Here is an 18,090-nt window from a genome sequence, read left to right on the forward strand (position 1 = left end):
AGTGTTTTATGCTTTCTTATTTTTAAAAATCTGACCGTAATATGAGAAAAAGAACAAAAACACTGTCCAGAGCAGGAGTAGTGTGTAAGTGTGTAAGACAAATACTTTGTGGTAGACATGTTCAGAGAACAAGACCTTTTCAGGACTTCTAAAAGTTTTCAGCAAGTGAAATTGCTAAATTGATTATCCCCTTTACTGCAAGTCTTTATTATCTTAGGGGTGATTGCTCTGAGATGCCAATGTTAACAGTTAAAGTCAAACAACAAATTGAGTAACATTAACTTTGAATTCTAGGTCAGTTTACAATGAATGACAGGGTTATACAGTATATCCCAGAACCACTGTCATGTTTGCTCCATGTTAACTTTGATACATTCTGTCAACTCTTCTGATGAGAGTCAACAGTAGCTGACTTTAGCCCCATGAGCTTTCTGCTCCCCTCTTCCCAGCAACTCTGCCACAATGTGAGGTCAAAATTAGTGACCTACACTGAAATAATCTCTTAATCACGATATTCAACTGAAGCAGGGAGAATTTAATTTCACAGGTTTTGGTTATCAAGTAAAATGAAGTTAGTAGTGCCTGCAATAAAACACTGTTACTGTTCCTGACTGACAGGGTAAATCCCCTCTCATTACTCACTTGAGTAACCCCACTGATATCCGTAGGCTGACCAAGGTGACCTGATGACCACAAATAATTTAGGTCTATGTAAGCTGCCTGACACTTAATGGTCCAGGACTTTGCTCTCAGTTTCTCACGGCTTTATCAGACAAGCTGTTTAGGGTGAAACTTTCCATACCAGGTATCTGCCTAAGGCTGAACTTGATGAATTTTGAGGTTAAAGGTCCAGAATGAGAGGAAGGGGAAAAAGGAGTTACTTTGCCTGTGTTAGAAAAGAAGTCTTATTTCTGCTCACATGAGATGCTCCAGACCGTCCATGCTTTTAAGCAAGGGTTTGAAATTTTGCAGGGTTTAGCCTTGATGTCAAGAATATACATTATGTCATGCCTGTGAAAATTAGCCTAAATTTGGTCACTCAGATCATGTCTGCCAAGTTCTAGTTTGCACATGTTCAGTAAGAACCTGTTAAGAGTTTGGCAGTTCATTTTTCTCAACATTAAATATTTCCTGAGCACACTCATCCCCCTATTCTGTGGTCCAGGTAGACCTTGCAGGCTCCACATGGAACTGCAAGCATCAAGCTTGCCAGGGCCTACCAAGGGCCAACAAAGCACAGGGCATATGACCTGAACCCACAGGACTGCCCCTGCTTTTTGCTGCTGTCTTGTTGGGCTCCATGCAACACAACAGTGGTAATCTGAAAGCCACTGAGAAATTAGAAACCTCGAGGTGGTAAAACATGCTTTTCGTGACCCAAAGACCTATGAAGCAATTGCAGAACTCCTTTGTAGTTCAGTAAAGACCCATATACTGTAAATGGATTTAATTTTAGTGAAGCTTCTTCTCAATTTAGCAACTGCATTATTAGCCAGTACAAGAAGTAACACAACAAATCTTTACTTCAGTAATATAGAGAATACACTAAGGTATGTATACTTGCTCTTAAACACCTACATTAACCCTAAAAGCATAAAATCCTGCTGATGAAGCCAAGAATTTATTTGCATGTAGGTGTTACACAAGCTATGTATGTGTAGCCTCACCTCAACACTTACTTGACAAAAGTAATTCCCAGGCATTTCTATGCTGTTGATTAAACCCCCAGCACTGAAGCTGTATCAGAAACTGTTGTATTTCCTGCCACTTTAAGCCAGGTAAAACAAAACTATGATTGCTAAACAGAAAAGAAAATCTGTATGGAAAATAAAGACATTTACAAGATGCTAAGTCATCATTTAATTATGCAAGAGGATTTAATGTTTTAAAGTTTTTAATGATATTGAAATGGTGACAGTGCTCTTTTGTGTCTACATTTTTATATCTGGAAATATAGAGTACAATTCAGAACCCTAAGTATAAAACTCTGAGACCAATGTAAAATATTAAGATTCAGACAATGAATTACAAGATGCTTTTATTATTTGCCTTGAGGTTTTTGAGTTTTCAGGGTGTGATTAATATCACATCTGCAACCTCTTCTCTAGGAGGCTCAAATACTATTCTCTTTTGAACAAAATGAAATGGCAGCCAAGAATCTGGTATCATCATTTGATCCTTGCAGCTGAAAGCTCACAGAAAAGCATCAACTACCATGAGATTTGTGATCTGACAATCTTGCCAATAATTGATTCAGATCTGAAGAACGAACGTGAAATCAATCACACTTAATCCTGAGAGAAATTACTCACGTACAAGTCCGTTGAACGCATTTATTCCACTGATAATAATTCATAACTTTACCCTGCCATACAGATAATTGGATTTGATTTCTAGTGTACCAGGTTTCTGTTCACACTATCAGGAACGCCTTGGCCTAAAAGGGTATGAAGATATTGACTATAAACTAAGAGGGTAAAATGAATACTGCAGGACAGCGGGGGACACAACATCTCTTTTATAGGCATGGCATAGAACAACTACATTACTCATGAATTCTGACACTAACAATCACTTTAGGAATTGCTCTATATCTATGCTTCTAGAATGTTTTTACCACACCAGAAAGTCATTATTTCAGCCTATTGCATGTATTAAGTAAGGCCACTTACAATAAATAATCAAAATTATTATTATGCTTAATTGACAATCTTTTTCACATTCCTTCAACTGTATAAGTCATTGCTTAGCTTGAGTAATCCTCTTATAATGCATTCACATGAAATGAGCAGTGATTCAAGTACTATTAAAAAGCCACTCTTAACTTTCATTGCTCATGGAATATCTGGATTTAAACAACTCTCTAATTCAACACTATACATTGTCCTCCAGAAGTACTAGCAAGGCAGATTACAAAAGGAAACATTCCTTGACAAGATCACTTTCTAAAAACGGGAGCTGTTAAAAGCCTCTCAGGTGCTGGGAATCTGAGCAGCCACATGTGGAAATGAAGAGGTGGGTGGAGCAGAGTACAGGTGAAGCAGTGAGTTTACAACCAATGTACTCATTCACGCCTGGGAATTATCACAAATGCAATTCATCTGTGCTAGGAAGACTGTCTGAAGCAACACATTCACTGCAGGAAGGTATTTAGAATGTTTCCATACAGACCATGTCAGTAAGACCAATTCTTTGCACTTCATTCTCCCTTTCACCAGTTCTGTCTCAATAGATTAATATATCAAGAAATAATGAGAATTTTGGAAACTTAGATGAAAAATACATCTAGGACAAAGTTTCCTGCATTATTGCCAAGAAAACATGAAGGGAACTGTTTATTCATTTTCAAGGACATAAGAGAAACAGTTAATAGTTTAAGAAATGGTTTTAAGAACTACAAAGGATGAAGTAAATAATGATGGTTATTATCAACTAGTCATGTCTTCTAGAATCATGCAACATGTTAGATGTTAAACCCATTAACATGCCAGCCAAACTGCTTTCTCCTCATCCCAAGACACTCCAAGGTGATGGGTTTGGATGGGCATAGTACAGTCCAGCATCAGGCAAGTAGGAGGGGAAAGGTTAATCAGAAAGGCATGTGTCAGCATTATAACTGAAATGCCTCCTGCTAAAACAGCAGCAATGGATCTCCAACCCCCTGTATTTTACTGTTGCAGCAAAAGGATTTTTTGCCTTGAAATCGGTTACACTTTAAATCTGACTCTGAACTCTTTCAGTCAACCAAAACTGCTACTGACTCCAAAGGATTTTTTCTAGATAAATCCTGACTTTAAAATTAGAATCAAATGTTATCTTTGTTGTTTGGGACTGAAATCCCAGCAAATACAGTGAATTTATTTTGAAGCATTTTCATAAAATAAGCATGCATGGTGCAGATCTGACCTGGACAAGTGGAGAAGTGGGGAAGAACCTGCATTTGGTCAAGCCTGGCCCTGTAGGCTGGGAAGTCTCACTGGGCTGAGCACATTTTCTAGTCGGGGCCCAGGGATGAACCAGCTGAGATCAGTTGGTATGAAACAGGGAAAGGACATAATACTGTCATAGGTATGGTGGCAAAAGAAAGCGAAAATGTATTTCTTGATTTTTGAGAAATCCAGTTATCTGTTTTAACATTCATATTGAAGAATGACAATTACATTGGTTAACTTGCCATTTTACGACATACATGAAGGGCCAAGCAAGGCCAAGCAATGAGTCATTCTACTTGAGCCAATCTATCTATAGCATAAAACGGCAAACATGTGCTAAGGCTCTCTTGCTTTAACGCTTTGTCCTTTACACTAGTTCCCCCCTGGCAGTCTTCTGTTACTTCACTGTGTCCGTGGGGATCCCCACAGCTGGCAGACAAATACTAAAAGTGCAACAATTTCCTCATTTATTATTTTTGGCAAAAAAAAATCAGGTATTGGGCTGTGTGACTCCCATCAGTGCAGAAACGAGTCACTGACGGACGCAGGTAGTGACACATGATGAAATTCAATGAACCTGCAGAAAATCAGAGTGTTTGACCCCCACAGGAGTGAGTTAACATGGGGGTAAGTGAAAACTTCCTTTCTCTTGCAGAGCTACTGTGCATCCTCTGATGTTGGGGAACTGCTGGAGACTGCAATAACTTTAGCAGCCTCTTTACACCCAACCCAACAGATGTCATTTTTTCTGATGAAAGGGGATTCCTGTGTTCACCCTGACTTTACTGATATCTCATTTTATGCCATAGCTCCCTCAAACGTCAGAGGGAGACATTCTGCAGAGACCCTCTGCAGAGAGGGGCAACTGGAGTCTGTCCACTCTCGGGCTCCCTAAAATTGACAGCAAGTACTCACTGAGCTTTCCAAAAAGGCATCACAGCACCAATTTGTTCCATGTGTAAACATCAATGAGGCAGAGATTTAGGGTTTACTCTCAGTATCTAGTAAACAGCATTGCTGCTGTCACAAAAGACTGTTTCTGTAATAATTTAAATAAGAAAAAGTGTGTTTTTAAACATCTGCATTTCTACACACCGAAAGAGGGCTCATTAAAACCAGGTGAGTGGAGCAGGCAAATTCTCTTCTTGTTGAAGAAAGGTGGAAGTATGTATAGTGCACTGCAATCCAAACCCCTTCAAACAGAGAAGCTCTAGTTCCCAAACCCAAATTAGACTACACAGTACCAGTAATCACCAGAAGAAATTTAGATTATAGAAAACATTTCATACTGATAACTTCCTGAAATCATGCCTATCTTTGTGTTACTAGTCACCACCTGCATAGGTGAAGTGAGGCTAATCACAGTAGGAAACTGTTATGAAATAATTTTGACTGGGGAAATAACCAACCAAGTTTCCCCTGTGGCAAACCAGCATAGTTGCAAGCGTTTGTGCTACTCTGGAAACAATAGTACTATTCACAGTAACTAGTAACTAGATTTTAGTATATTGCAAAAGCAGGACGTAAAGGAAAACTTTCACATATCAACAACTACAATGGACAGAATGTATTTCCATCTTCCCCATATATATATACACACACACGTACATGTTCTTACACCTTCTACTTAAGGAAGCTTCCCAACATGCTGAAGCCTGCTATACACAACTTGTTTGTAACATGTAAATTAACAAACACAGGCAAAGCTTTCAGCTTCTAAGATCAAGTGTGCTGATCAAGTGTTCTTTTGCTAACAGATGCTGCAAAGCATGAAAACAGCTATTCTGACTAATTCCACCTCTCCTAGCAGAAACCCTGTCTTTAAAAGTCACTCATCACTGAATGGCCTTTGGTCCACAGAAAAATGTGAAGTATGGTTTAATTACATCCCCAGTGGCCTCCCATTTGATGTCCTGTCCACTGTATCTGTGGCAAGACAGCCTTATCTCTGGATATTTTTCAATTACACTAAGCAGCATTTATTCAGGTCCTCACTGATTCACTGTATCAGTATGTGGCTATTTGCTCTTTAACCATAATTTCAAAAAGTGAAGTTTGCCTCATTAAACAATGTAAGATTTCCAGTAACACTTAATAATAATAATGGCTACGTTAATTAACATTACATTCAAATGGAATCCCTCTGAGGATATGTGTCACACTGCTAGCATGTTTACACCTAATGTGGTAATATCAACTCTCATTATTACAAAAGAATTCTTGCTTTATAACAATACATTCTGCTTCAGAATTAAGCACTGCTTGATACGTTATATATGCTGTTCCTGTATTTTAGTGTACTATATCATTCATATGTTTTATTTATATTTTATTTCCTCTTTACAACAGTTAGTCATATGCATCAAATGAACTGGATATCAGCCTTTTGCGGTGAAGACGCCTTTTCTCTGTCATCTGAGTTTTCAGTCAGTCTCTTGCAGCACTTTGCAACACACAGAAAAAATTGCTCATGCACATCTTACCTCTTTGGTGTGGGTATGGAAGGAGACCGACATGTCCAAGAGAAGCTTCCTCTGTTCCACCCTCCGGACAAAATCCTGAATCCGTACTTCCAGATGCCGGGCTGCTTTATAGATCTCTTCAGGGTCACATTCCCCAGTCTGAGCCAACTGCTCTGCAGCCTCCAAAAGCTTGTCTGCATTGGTGTATGTATTCTACCAGCAAACAAAGCAAGAAACGGAGTATGAGCAATACAACTGTGGCAAGTAAACCCTTGAGACAGGCTGTTTATACTTTGAAAGGCATGAAAGGCAAGTGATTACCGGAGTTTCAAAACAAAAGTAGTAATTCCTACTGGCACTGCCATATGTGAAAAGAGAATGTATAAAGCAACATACATTAAATAATTTCTTATCTGAAACACACCACCCCAGCCCAATCCTGCCAGGCACAGCAACAGGACTGTCCACTTGTTTATTTCCAAGTCCCCTGGAATTTCTCAAAGATAATGAAATGAAGCAAGTGGGACTAACCACATGATACTTGGCTACAAGCTCATTGCAAAGGACTCACAATGGCTATCACATTACAGCATGTAATCATGTTAGCCAGAGATGTCTCAGCCTCAAGAAACATTTGCCTTTCACTGTTTTTTCTGAGATAACTTGAGAAGACTGTATCTTCAAGTTCTTTCTACGTTTTTTCCTCTCGTCTACTGTTCTGCATCATTTTTCTAAATGGAGTAAGTTTATCTGATTTGCTTGCAGCTGCCAGTGTGTAATGCTGAGATTGCTTTGGAAGGGTAACATTTCCAGTTGCACCAAGGCATGCACCTGCCCTCCATTACGTAAGAATTTGAACACTTCACCATCCTGAACAGATTTACCCCATAGTCGTGGCATTTGCAATATGTGACGTATTACCCCTACTTTACAGAGAGGGAACTGAAAAACACAGAAGTAAAGCAATGTACCAAGACTGTGCCAGACTGTGGAGGAACAGAGATGAATTCCACCAAATTTACCTCAGCTGTCAAACTACCCGCCCACCCCTTCTCTCCCTTTTTCATGTTTCTGGAAAATAGCACTGCACTAATACATCAGAGTCTCATAAATAACAGCAGAAATGGAAAGGGACTGCAGGCATCTCCATAGCCATGGAGCTATGTTTAGTCACCTATGTTTAGCTAACTAAACATAGCCACACCTTGCTGCAATAGAAAAGCTTTCTTCAAATTCTTCACTTCCAGCCAATACTCCATCGTGTTTAACACAACAAAAATGAGGACAAAGATACCAGCTTAAGGGTGTTTCTAGTACCAGGTGAGATCTTCAGAAATGCTCAATGTCAGCCTAAGACTGCTCTCACTGGGAATTTTAACCTCCCCATCAATAGAAGCAGAAATGTAGCACTTTCCTTTTCAAAATTCTACTGAGAATCCTCCATGGTTTAAAAAATGCATTAACTTGATGCTTATACACAAAATACCTTTGAACACTGCACACACACATGTACTTCTGAGCATTAAAGGAACACTGTCAAACATAAAAGCCATGAATCAAGTCATGTTGTTCTTACTTCGATAATATCCTGCTGCAGTCAGTAGTTGTTGCTTGAGAAAATATTCAATACAAAGATGGAAGACTGACCTCCAAGTGTTTAATGAGAGAAGATATTTCCAGTTACAAAAAGCTGAAAGAAAACAGCTCATTCATGGTTCATTTTCCCAGTTTCTGAGGGCTGACTATAAATATACAGTATTTGCATTTCTCTTTTTGGACTGTGAAGAACATATTCTAGACAGTTTTGTTACCAATAGTAAATTTTTATTCCCTCACTTTCAGGCCACTGCTATAATAGTAGGGTTGTTAACAACAGCAAAATGTTATGTTTTAATAACCATTTTTTGGAAACCTCTTTAGCTGAGAATTTGTAAAAAATGTTCCATTTAATATGACCTGAATTAGGGTCCAGTTTCATTTAACAGCATCCTTTCTGAATGATCCTCTTCCAATAGTATTTGGAGCAAATGCCAAACCTAGCACTATTTTTCAAAGTCTACTCCACTCAAGGGTTTTTCACACATTACCACTACAGCAGCTCAAACACCAGTCCAGCTCCCTGGGGAGAAGGCTATTCCCTGCTTTTATTTGTAACATTTAGAATACTTTTAAATGCATTCACTCTCTGCTCATGGCACACATCTGGGACCCAAATACCTTTGCTGAAATATGGTATGAATACAGCTTTGCTGCATTTGTACCTAACACACTTCTGTTCATCTCTGCTGAAAACCATTACAAGTTTACTGACTCCAACATGTGATGTACCTAATGACATCTAGATGAGGTGAGTTCATCAATATGATGATCAGATATAAACACACTGCATGGTGAAAAGGGTGTAGGCGAGGCCCTAGATTTTGAGGCGTTTCAAGTATGGTGAAATTTTTGTTCACCTCTTTTTCTATCTTTTCCCACTGAGTTCACAGCTAAGTGTCTGGGTTTTAAAAACAGGTGCAGTTTATGCTAGGAAAAACACTAAGGGCTTTATCCCTGCCATTCTAGAAGGAAGGCTTGGTGCTGAGAGATTTCCAGCTCACTGCTGCAGAATTAAGAGTTCTAGATACATTTCAGATAAGCAACCACATTTGGGAGTTAACCACACTTGCCTTGAACTCCAGAGTTTGAGTTCAGAGTTTATTCATGAAAGGATTGTCATGTACTGTTAGATGAGATATAAACACAGCCCAAGCCAAATAAGCTAAAGTTAGTTATTTGGTGAGGGCCTGCTCTACTTTTGTTCTGTTCCTTTGCCTAAGTGCACATAAATAATATCTGAAGTTGTTACACAAATCAAGTATTTTCATGTGCATTTATTTCTCTACAAGTGCTGAACTAAAGCTATGTTGAACCAGAGAACTTCATCCTCATTGGTACTATAATGCTGTACTGCTTGCTTGCTGTGTACATTTTCATCCTGAGCTTGCTCTCTTGTTAGTAAGCTCTTCAGAGTACAGACCTTTATTTCATCTCTTTGAAGCACTTCGTACTTTTTTGGTGTGATGTAACCCTGGATTAGGCAGGGTGGGAATCCAAGAGAGTTAAGTCTCATGATGAAGAGAAGTATATAGTGCCTCCTTGTCCTGCTGCCCTCAGCCAGAAGAGGTTACCTCAGACTCCCAGCCTTTCTGAGATCTGGCAGGATCTACCAGGAGCACGAGGTCTAGGTACATCTCCAAACTGGCACCAAGATTCAAAACCTTGGAAGAAGGTAAGCACTAATGCAACCATGGAAGGAAATTTTGCTACTAGGACAATCATGGCTGTCCTCTTTTCTGCAAACTGCAGACCTAGGGAAGGTTTTCCATGGCATCCTGGGGAAGGCAACACCAAAAATGGTTAATTCCTCCAGGGGAGAGATCCCATGAAGCACCTCTCCTCTGCATCTGTGGAAATTAGTTCCTGTTAAACAATGATAGCACAAGATTCACGGAAAAAATAAGCTATGAGTTACAAAATTATATACTTTCAGAAATTTTAGAGTTCTATGGCATTTTTTCCTGTTGTTGCATTAATCCCTGAGAGAACTGTCATGTGCAAACCCTTGAAATTCTCAGTGATCTGCTAACTGGCATTACATATTTCTGCACCATTTCAAGCACATAACCAAATTCCATCTCAAATCTCTTAATAATCTTTCCATACTAATCTTCACATAATCACCTATTTCAATCATGAAATTTGCACATATAAGAAAATAAAACTGCAGCCTTCAGAATGGAAATGGCTATATATATGCTTTTGGACTTCATTTTAGATAGAATCAGAAGGCTTTCAGCTCTCTTCTATTTTTGCAAATAACAAAAAAAAAACCTCCCACAGTTATGAAAAGAACTAGACTAACAAAACCTATACAATATCCCTATCACAATTCAGAATTGAAGGTGATTGTTGTCTGATCCCATGGCAATATTTACTATCAGGATTCCCTGTATCTTTGGTTCATTAGCTGTTAACCATTTGATATTCTGCAGCAAGTTGAAAAAAGTGGTTTATGAAAAATCTGATGTGAAATTTGCTTGTTACATTTATTACACTTTCCTTTGTATTTTGGACCAAAAAATGCCAAAACATCAGGATCCATTTCCATCTCTAAACCAGGTAGGAGATCTCAGCTGAGATTCCACTGTGTTTTCAGGTTAACACATATGAAGCCATTGCTGCATTGGAAATTCACTATCCAAACACAGCTCTTTGAGCAAACTGCTTAAGAGATTTCCCTAAAGTCAGAACAAACATTATTTTGTCCATAATCTTTGTGCCAGAGAAATGTTTCATCAACTGTTCTCTCTAAATCTTTTTAATCCGGAGTAGGAGTTGCATGGATTCTAAACATCAGCAAGCACCGGTGGAGTGCAGTTTGTGCTTGAGCTCATCTGTTAGCACTGCAATCAGTACAAACCAAAGGGTCCCAATTCTCGTTTGCAAGTATTTGGCATTTTTTTCCCTAATTAAAACCAAATTAATTAAATTAAAAATACCAAATAATATATCAGTTAATTCTTGGACTGATGCAAGTTGGAGGCAGCAGAACAGAAATATTTTGCCTTTGTTATTTATGATATGTATTGCAACCTAGAGAAGTCCAATATACTAGTCACTTAGTAACAAATTAGAATGGAATGCAATAGACTATTCCAGTTTGAAGGGACCTACAACCGTCATACAGTCCAGCTGCCTGACCAATTGAGAGCTGAACAAAAGTTAAAGCATGTTCTTAAGGTTATTGTCCAAATGCCTTTTAAACACTGACAGGCTTGAGGCATCAACCACCTCTCTAGGAAGTCTGTTCCAGTGTTTGACCATCCTCTCGGTAAATAAATGTTTCCTAATGTCCAGCCTAAACCTCCCATGGCACAGCTTTAAAGCATTCCCATGCATCCTATCAGTGGATACCAGGGATAAGAGAGCAGCACCTCCCGATCCATTTCACCTCCTGAGGAAGCTGTAGAGAGTAGTGGGGTCACCCCTCAGCCTTCTTTTCTCCAAACTAGACAAACTCTGTGTCATCAGCCACTCCTCAAAGACATGCCTTGAGCCCTTTCACCAGTTTTGTTGTCCTCCTATGGATGCATTCAAGTACCTTAACATCATTTTTAAATAAACACCCCCAAACATATATATACCTTCCCCCCCCCAAAAAAAAAAAATAAAAAAACCCCCCAAAACATACCAATTACGTATTTGTGTTTTCACTGACATCACATCAGTGAAAGGCGTTGATCAACTTAGTGCAGCATTTTGGTTTTGAACCAAGCATATTTTCAGCAAATGATCTCACATTGTTTTCCCTCTACTCCTAGCGACTACACTTCTAACAAGTTTGTTGCTCCATGTTTGTAGACAGATTACATTGAAAATAGCTGTGTCTAATGGTAGTCCAGGGCAGAATTCATGCCCTAAATCTGGGCTTTTTTTTTTTTCCAGAAATATCACCCTTTGCACAGAATTTGACAGCTGTTTATTATATTTGAGAGATTTTCATTGTAACTAAGATCTCCAGTGTGTTCTGAACAATGCTGATTAGCCAGAAAAATGTTTAGTTGTGTACATCAGGAGAAACATGAGGTAGTGGAACAGAGCAGGTGATCAGATACGTTATCGCATTAAACACAAGCTACATACCCTAGACACTGCACTTCCTAAGTAGATGTTTATATATGATAGAGAATGAGGCAGCACTCATCTGCCTTACTCTGTATTAATCAAGTTCTGGGGCTGTGAAAGGCAGTTCCACACAAAGGATCCTCGTATTGATTCAGAGAACTTTGTCACCTAGGTTTTACCATGTGAAAGTCACAGAAGAGATGGCATCTCCAGAGGCCAGTAAGTGCCGACTAGAGAGAGAACTTAGATAACTAGCTTAGATCTGATCTTCCTGACGAAAGACTAGTCATGTGAATCCCATCTTATGCCTGCAGGCTGAAGCTTAGGAGACTTATTAGGCTTCCTCTGATGTGATATCTCCTTTATGTTCTTTAGAGTCATGACTCGACTCTTCAACACCAAAGATGAAATCTCGGTATTACTACTCCTGCTGTGGAGATACGATGTTGAGACAAAGTTCAATGCCTGATCCATCTCTCACTGAAAACAGTAAAAAAGGATCTTACTGACTTCAGTGAGAACTGGGTCAGCCTCCTAGCCATTTACTCAAGATCTGAGGAGGAGACAAAAAATGGCAAAGGGCTAAAAATAGAACTCCGGAGGCCTTGTACCCTTGTTCTGCACATAGACGGGGGTAGCATTCCTCCCCACAAAAACTACAGCAGGATTCACATTTGCAAAATGATAATTATGGAGCTCATTCTGCATTTCTTCTCAATCCTTATAAACAACTGTTACCCTTAATTCTTAAGCTCAGTTACTGCTATTAGATTCTTTGCTCAAGTCACTTTGTTAAAATTAGCTCCAGTTTTTTGTTTAGGTTAAGTGATCTCAGAGTCAGGCTTTTGTGAAGAATTATATCTTTAGTAACTTGATATTCTAAAACTAAAATGAGTGACCATAACAAAGCATTTCTATGATAAACAAATCTGGAGTTTAAGGAAGAATCCATCTTTGTCAACATTCTTCCTCCCTTAAGCAGGGCAAAGGCTAAGTACATATGATGATCTAATGTAAGATGTGATTTTATTCAGTTTGAATTTCACATAATCAAATCAAGACCTATATACTTACTTGTGCTCTATTGCTCTAATTCAAAACAGACTTACCAGGAATTACAGTTACAGAAGTTAAAGGCAGAACATCTCTCTAAGGTCACACAGACACTCACTCTATCAGTACAGTATTGTTCCCTACTGTACAATAGAATGGAAACTTCTTAAGACCTTTTAAATATCCAGGTTAATGACATTTCCACCACCGTCTTCTGCAGACAGTTCTTCCCTTAAACATGGCAATTCATCTTAACTTTTTCTAGTCATAATCTTGCCCTAATTCTCCTTGTACTGTCCTTACTGAAGTTTGAGGTCTTCAAATACTACAGCCTGTTATATTTATCTTTTGATGAACACATAAGAACATGACTACCTTTAAATGAATGAATTGCATCTGTTTAAGTAGTTTAACAAATGGGGATCACAAGTTTGTGAGTGCAAGCACATGTGAGTGCGTGTCCAAGTATCAGTCACTTGACAATTTCAACAAAATTACTACTATTATCTGAACCGCATCTATTTGCAAACACAGTCTAGGAACCAGAGTGCCTGGAATGTCACTTATGCTTTAGCAGAGAAGCACTGCATAGAAAAGCTTTATTCCAGCTTCTGAAAAAGTTATCTTTGCAGCTGGTACATGGGGTTGAAAGGTCCTTATGCCTCTCATCTCCTATTGTGAGACCATGGCTCATTCGCAATGTTTTCAATTATTTTTCTTCAGATGTTTTCTGACTGAACATGTGTATTTACTGATGCATTGCTACTTTCTTCACTGACATTTTTGACCTTACTGCAGCCTTTCAATACTTCAAGAGGGCTTATAAGAATGATGGGACAGTAGGACCTGTACAGATAGTACAAAGGGTAATAGTTTTAAACTAAAAAAGGGTAGATTCAGACTAGAGTTAAGGAAGAAATTCTTTACTGTGAGGATGGTAAAACACTGGAACAGGTTGCCCAGAGAGGTGGTGGATGCCCCCTGGAAACATTCAAGGTCAGGTTGGACAGGGCTCTGAGCAACCTGACCTAGTTGAAGATGTCCCTGCTCACGAGCTTTAACGGTCCCTTCCAACCCAAACTATTCTATGATTTGAAGCTTAGCTCAGTTCAGAAATCACAGATTTGGGGAATGTGAAGTTTGCTCCCATTCCAGATGTCCAAGAGGCCATATATGATACCATGCTGATACTAATTACTACTTTACAACTCCAGTAATTCCATTTTTTCAGTGAAGTATATTAACATAAGGGATTTTTCAGCATGAATGAGAAATAAACAGTTCCCAGGAATGACAAGGTGGATATGACACAGCATCCCCATGAACCATCGCCAAGAACCATATATTTTTCCATGTATCATTATCTTTTATTTATGATTTTCCCTCAGGGTTCACATACAAACTGAGGTGAATTTATTATCGAATTTAAAAGAGTGACACTTACACATTACACCAAATGCTGAAACCCCAGATAAATTGTTTAAGAGCTACCTTAGATCTTCAAGCTAATAAATAAGCAAGATTAGAATGACTAGCTAGAAATACATCAGTTAAAAGAATTCTTCTCTGTGCTATTTCATATTGAATGCTTACTTTAAGTTAAAAAAATGACACCTATGATATATTTTATCACAACAACTGTTCAGCTCAATCAGGAGTGCAATCGTATATCAAGTAGAGAATACTCATATAACTATAATCACACTAATTAACTCCTGTGTGATCATAACCATTATTCATTGGAATGCCAGTAAAATATATAGTGAAATAATGTTTTAAGTGCCACCTAATACCACACATCACATCTAATACTAATAAGTATGCAAAGATACATAGATGCATATATGTGTGCATATACCACATAGACACAAAGAACAAGCTAAATTTTTAGCTCAGTGTGGTCACTTTAACTATCACTGAATTGTTCTATGACTACTAAAGAGTACCATCTGTGTAAGGACTTCACTTTGAATGCTGCCAGAGCTATTTACTTCTTCTAAATTAGGATGCTCAACAGCATGTTTGGCAAAGATCTAGAATCTGCAAAGCTCTGCTTATTTTTATTTATTTATTTTTAAGTCGCAAGATTAATTTATTTTGGTTGCAAGGGGAAAGACAAGGGATTTATTTCTTTTTGTAGGCAGAAAGACTACACCCACCATAGGTTTCACCTACAGCGTGGCAAACTTCCCCTTTCCTCCCTATTTTAATTAGTATATATGATTAATCTTCTCTACGAAATAAACCACTAAAGACTTGCTTAATATGAGGTAAGTAAGTCCTATCCTTTTCAGGGAAGGAATCTGCACACTTCATGTTATAAGGAGGGTATATCATTGCAAGATTACACAGGAGTCTGATACACATCCTTGAAGAAGCTGCAGTTTAAACTGCCAGAAACATCATAACCTTTATACTTTGTGAGATGTGATTTAAGAAGTTTTGATCCAGCGCAGAGCTCCAAATAGGAATTCAAAGAACACCCATTGGGCATAATAATGAAGTTTTAGTCCCACAAAGTCCATCTTTGGCATCTTTCCTGAGACCAAGAGAGGTTGCCCAGGTAGACTCATGAATTGGGTCTAATAAACAAACAACAGTGTTTACAAACTAAAGAAATCATCAGTGGAAAAAAAACGCATTGAAAAATCTTGGCAGTTTCAATTGAGGTGGACACACGGCCCTTCAAATCCAGGAGTTATATCTCACTTTGTCACCTTAAGGCACCCTAAATAAAAACAGTATCTACTTGATATGTATGCTCATTTTGTGCTTATAGGTTTTTGGGGTTTTTTTAACTGTCATCCTACTGCTCTTCTGAGAGAAGCACATCTAAACAGCACATTGAAATGACATAATGAAATACTCCTCTTGCCGTTTCAATATTTTCAATACTTTCTGGATTGTACAAGGACCTACAAGAATTATGGAAGATATCTCAAACAGATGATTATTGGCCAGATTTTATCCTAGTATTTAATCTTTGGTAATATCCATGAAAAGATTTCAATCCCTTTTTTTAGATCTTTGCACAGTAACAGGTATACGAAAGCAAGCAACAGCAAGGAGAACAGAACAATGAAGACAACAGACTGAGATGCCATTATACATTAGTTCTGGTAGCAAACATGAAACCAAACTGATTTTATGGCCAAAAAAACCTGATACTGGTTAGTGCTATACAGTAAGTGTATCAGAAAAACAGTATTATCACTGTGCAAAGATTTCATAGTTGGGTAATTAGCAGAATGTATGAATGAGAATTGCTTAAGCAACTGTAAGATAACTAAGCCTTTGAAACTCAGCAAAGGCAAGGAAAGAATTTTCTTTAGTGGAAATGACAAGGGAGCCCAAGACAGCAAACCACCAGGAATGAAATGCAGCATTTTGAAAGCTTCTCAAATGATAAATATCATTGACAAGCCCAGATAATTCACAGCAAAGCTCCACAACTTCTCTCTGATAGGTGGAAAAGGAAAGGCAAGTGGAGAAACAAAGAAACATGGGGCAGCTCCAAGGTGAGCGGCAATCTGGGAGGGCACAGTATTGTTTCCTATCCCAAAGACTCAGCTCACACCTTTTCTGAGCCCTGAAGACATGAGTGCAATCATGACAGCTTTATCAAGTCTTGCTGGTCTCCTGAATTGAAATAACTTCAGGCATTCTGAGTTTAATATCATGCTCACAGTTTGGAGATTTCAAAGACACAGTGACAGTATTAAAAGGCTTTGGACTGTCAACATCACTTGGAAAAGTCTGTACCAAATGCAACTGGCAGTCCTGCTGCCTTGAAAAGAGGCAGAAATAAACCTAGGTGGATGTTGATTCTGTAAACTGCCTGGCTTTGTTTCTAGTGCCTAGAAACCGGCTTTAAATAAGACAGCAAAACATTTCTTCTCCCTTTCTCCCCAATAGTCACTACCCTGATTCAGCCATGCCTTTATTTCCATTAACACAGAGACAAGTTATAACACCTTTCCTGAAGCATGTTTTGAATGACATGGGACTGTTTATAGAATGAGATGTTTAACAGAAGTAAATTCAGCAAAACTTTGACCTAAGTTCTTTGGAGCTTTCAGCTTAAGATTTCCTATAGAGCCAAGTGTAAAGCCTAAGCAGTCTGGAGCATAACACAGTACTGTAGACGTATACATCCCATAACAATTCCAGTTTCTTTCTGCCTGGTAATATGTGAAAAAAATGCAACATAGGCTGCTGCAAAGTGGTATGTCTACCACGAATGCATCATAGGACCTCAAGATTTGCAGTGAACTGTATTTTGCCATAGGTTAATGGCCACCTCTGACAAGCAAACTGGTGTTTGACAGAAAAAATACGGAGGAAGATATGCCACAGACTTTTAGCAGAGTCAGTGCACTGCTGCTATCTCAGGAAGGATGCAGAGATTTAATGACATTTTTGCTGCTGCTCCTTTGAAACAAAGATTACCTCCCTGAAACACTGCTTTGCATGAGCTCCCATGCACTGACCCAAGTGTGAAGCGGTGCAGGAGATACTCTCAGTGAGGGCATCGTGTCTTGCAGTGCAGTCGAGCCGGAACCATGTACTAGGACTGCCTATATTCCCTCTAGACTTGATGGAAGCAGGGAGTGCCTTGGTGTCCTCCTGGATCCCTTCTACTTGCCCAGGTGAGTTTAACTTGTAGCAAAGAATCACTGAAAAATTGTCTTTTCATCCAAAGCAAATCTTACACTTCAATACGCTGCCTGCCAGAGACAAAACACGCGATAAGAAAAAACCTACCAACATCTCTGTTTTACCGACAATTTGGATATTTCCATTCGGCAGGAGGCTTCTCAATATACCCTATGACCAAGAATGATCACCTGCCCACAAGTCAGATAACTCTGTCCCCATTCCCCTCCCCTCTGGACCTCAGATAATTTAGTGGCAGATGGTTCTCTGCTCTCAACAAGAAGAAAGCAGCCTCCCCAGCTTCAGTTAAACTCGCAGTA

At 38.8% G+C, this 18,090-nt stretch overlaps 1 protein-coding gene across 8 annotated transcripts in view; it reads right to left on the reverse strand.

Annotated features, from left to right (window-relative positions):
- The window catches only part of KALRN (kalirin RhoGEF kinase), a 514,962-nt gene that overhangs the window by 207,033 nt on the left and 289,839 nt on the right, over positions 1-18,090 (reverse strand). For all 8 annotated transcript variants that reach the window (XM_030485889.1, XM_030485890.1, XM_030485893.1 and 5 more), the window contains exon 12: positions 6,416-6,607. In XM_030485889.1, coding sequence (XP_030341749.1) covers positions 6,416-6,607 — 192 coding nt within the window. The remainder of the gene's footprint in view (positions 1-6,415; positions 6,608-18,090) is intronic.

Source organism: Strigops habroptila, chromosome 5 (assembly GCF_004027225.2).
Source record: "Strigops habroptila isolate Jane chromosome 5, bStrHab1.2.pri, whole genome shotgun sequence".
Classification (NCBI taxonomy): Eukaryota; Metazoa; Chordata; class Aves; order Psittaciformes; family Psittacidae; genus Strigops; species Strigops habroptila.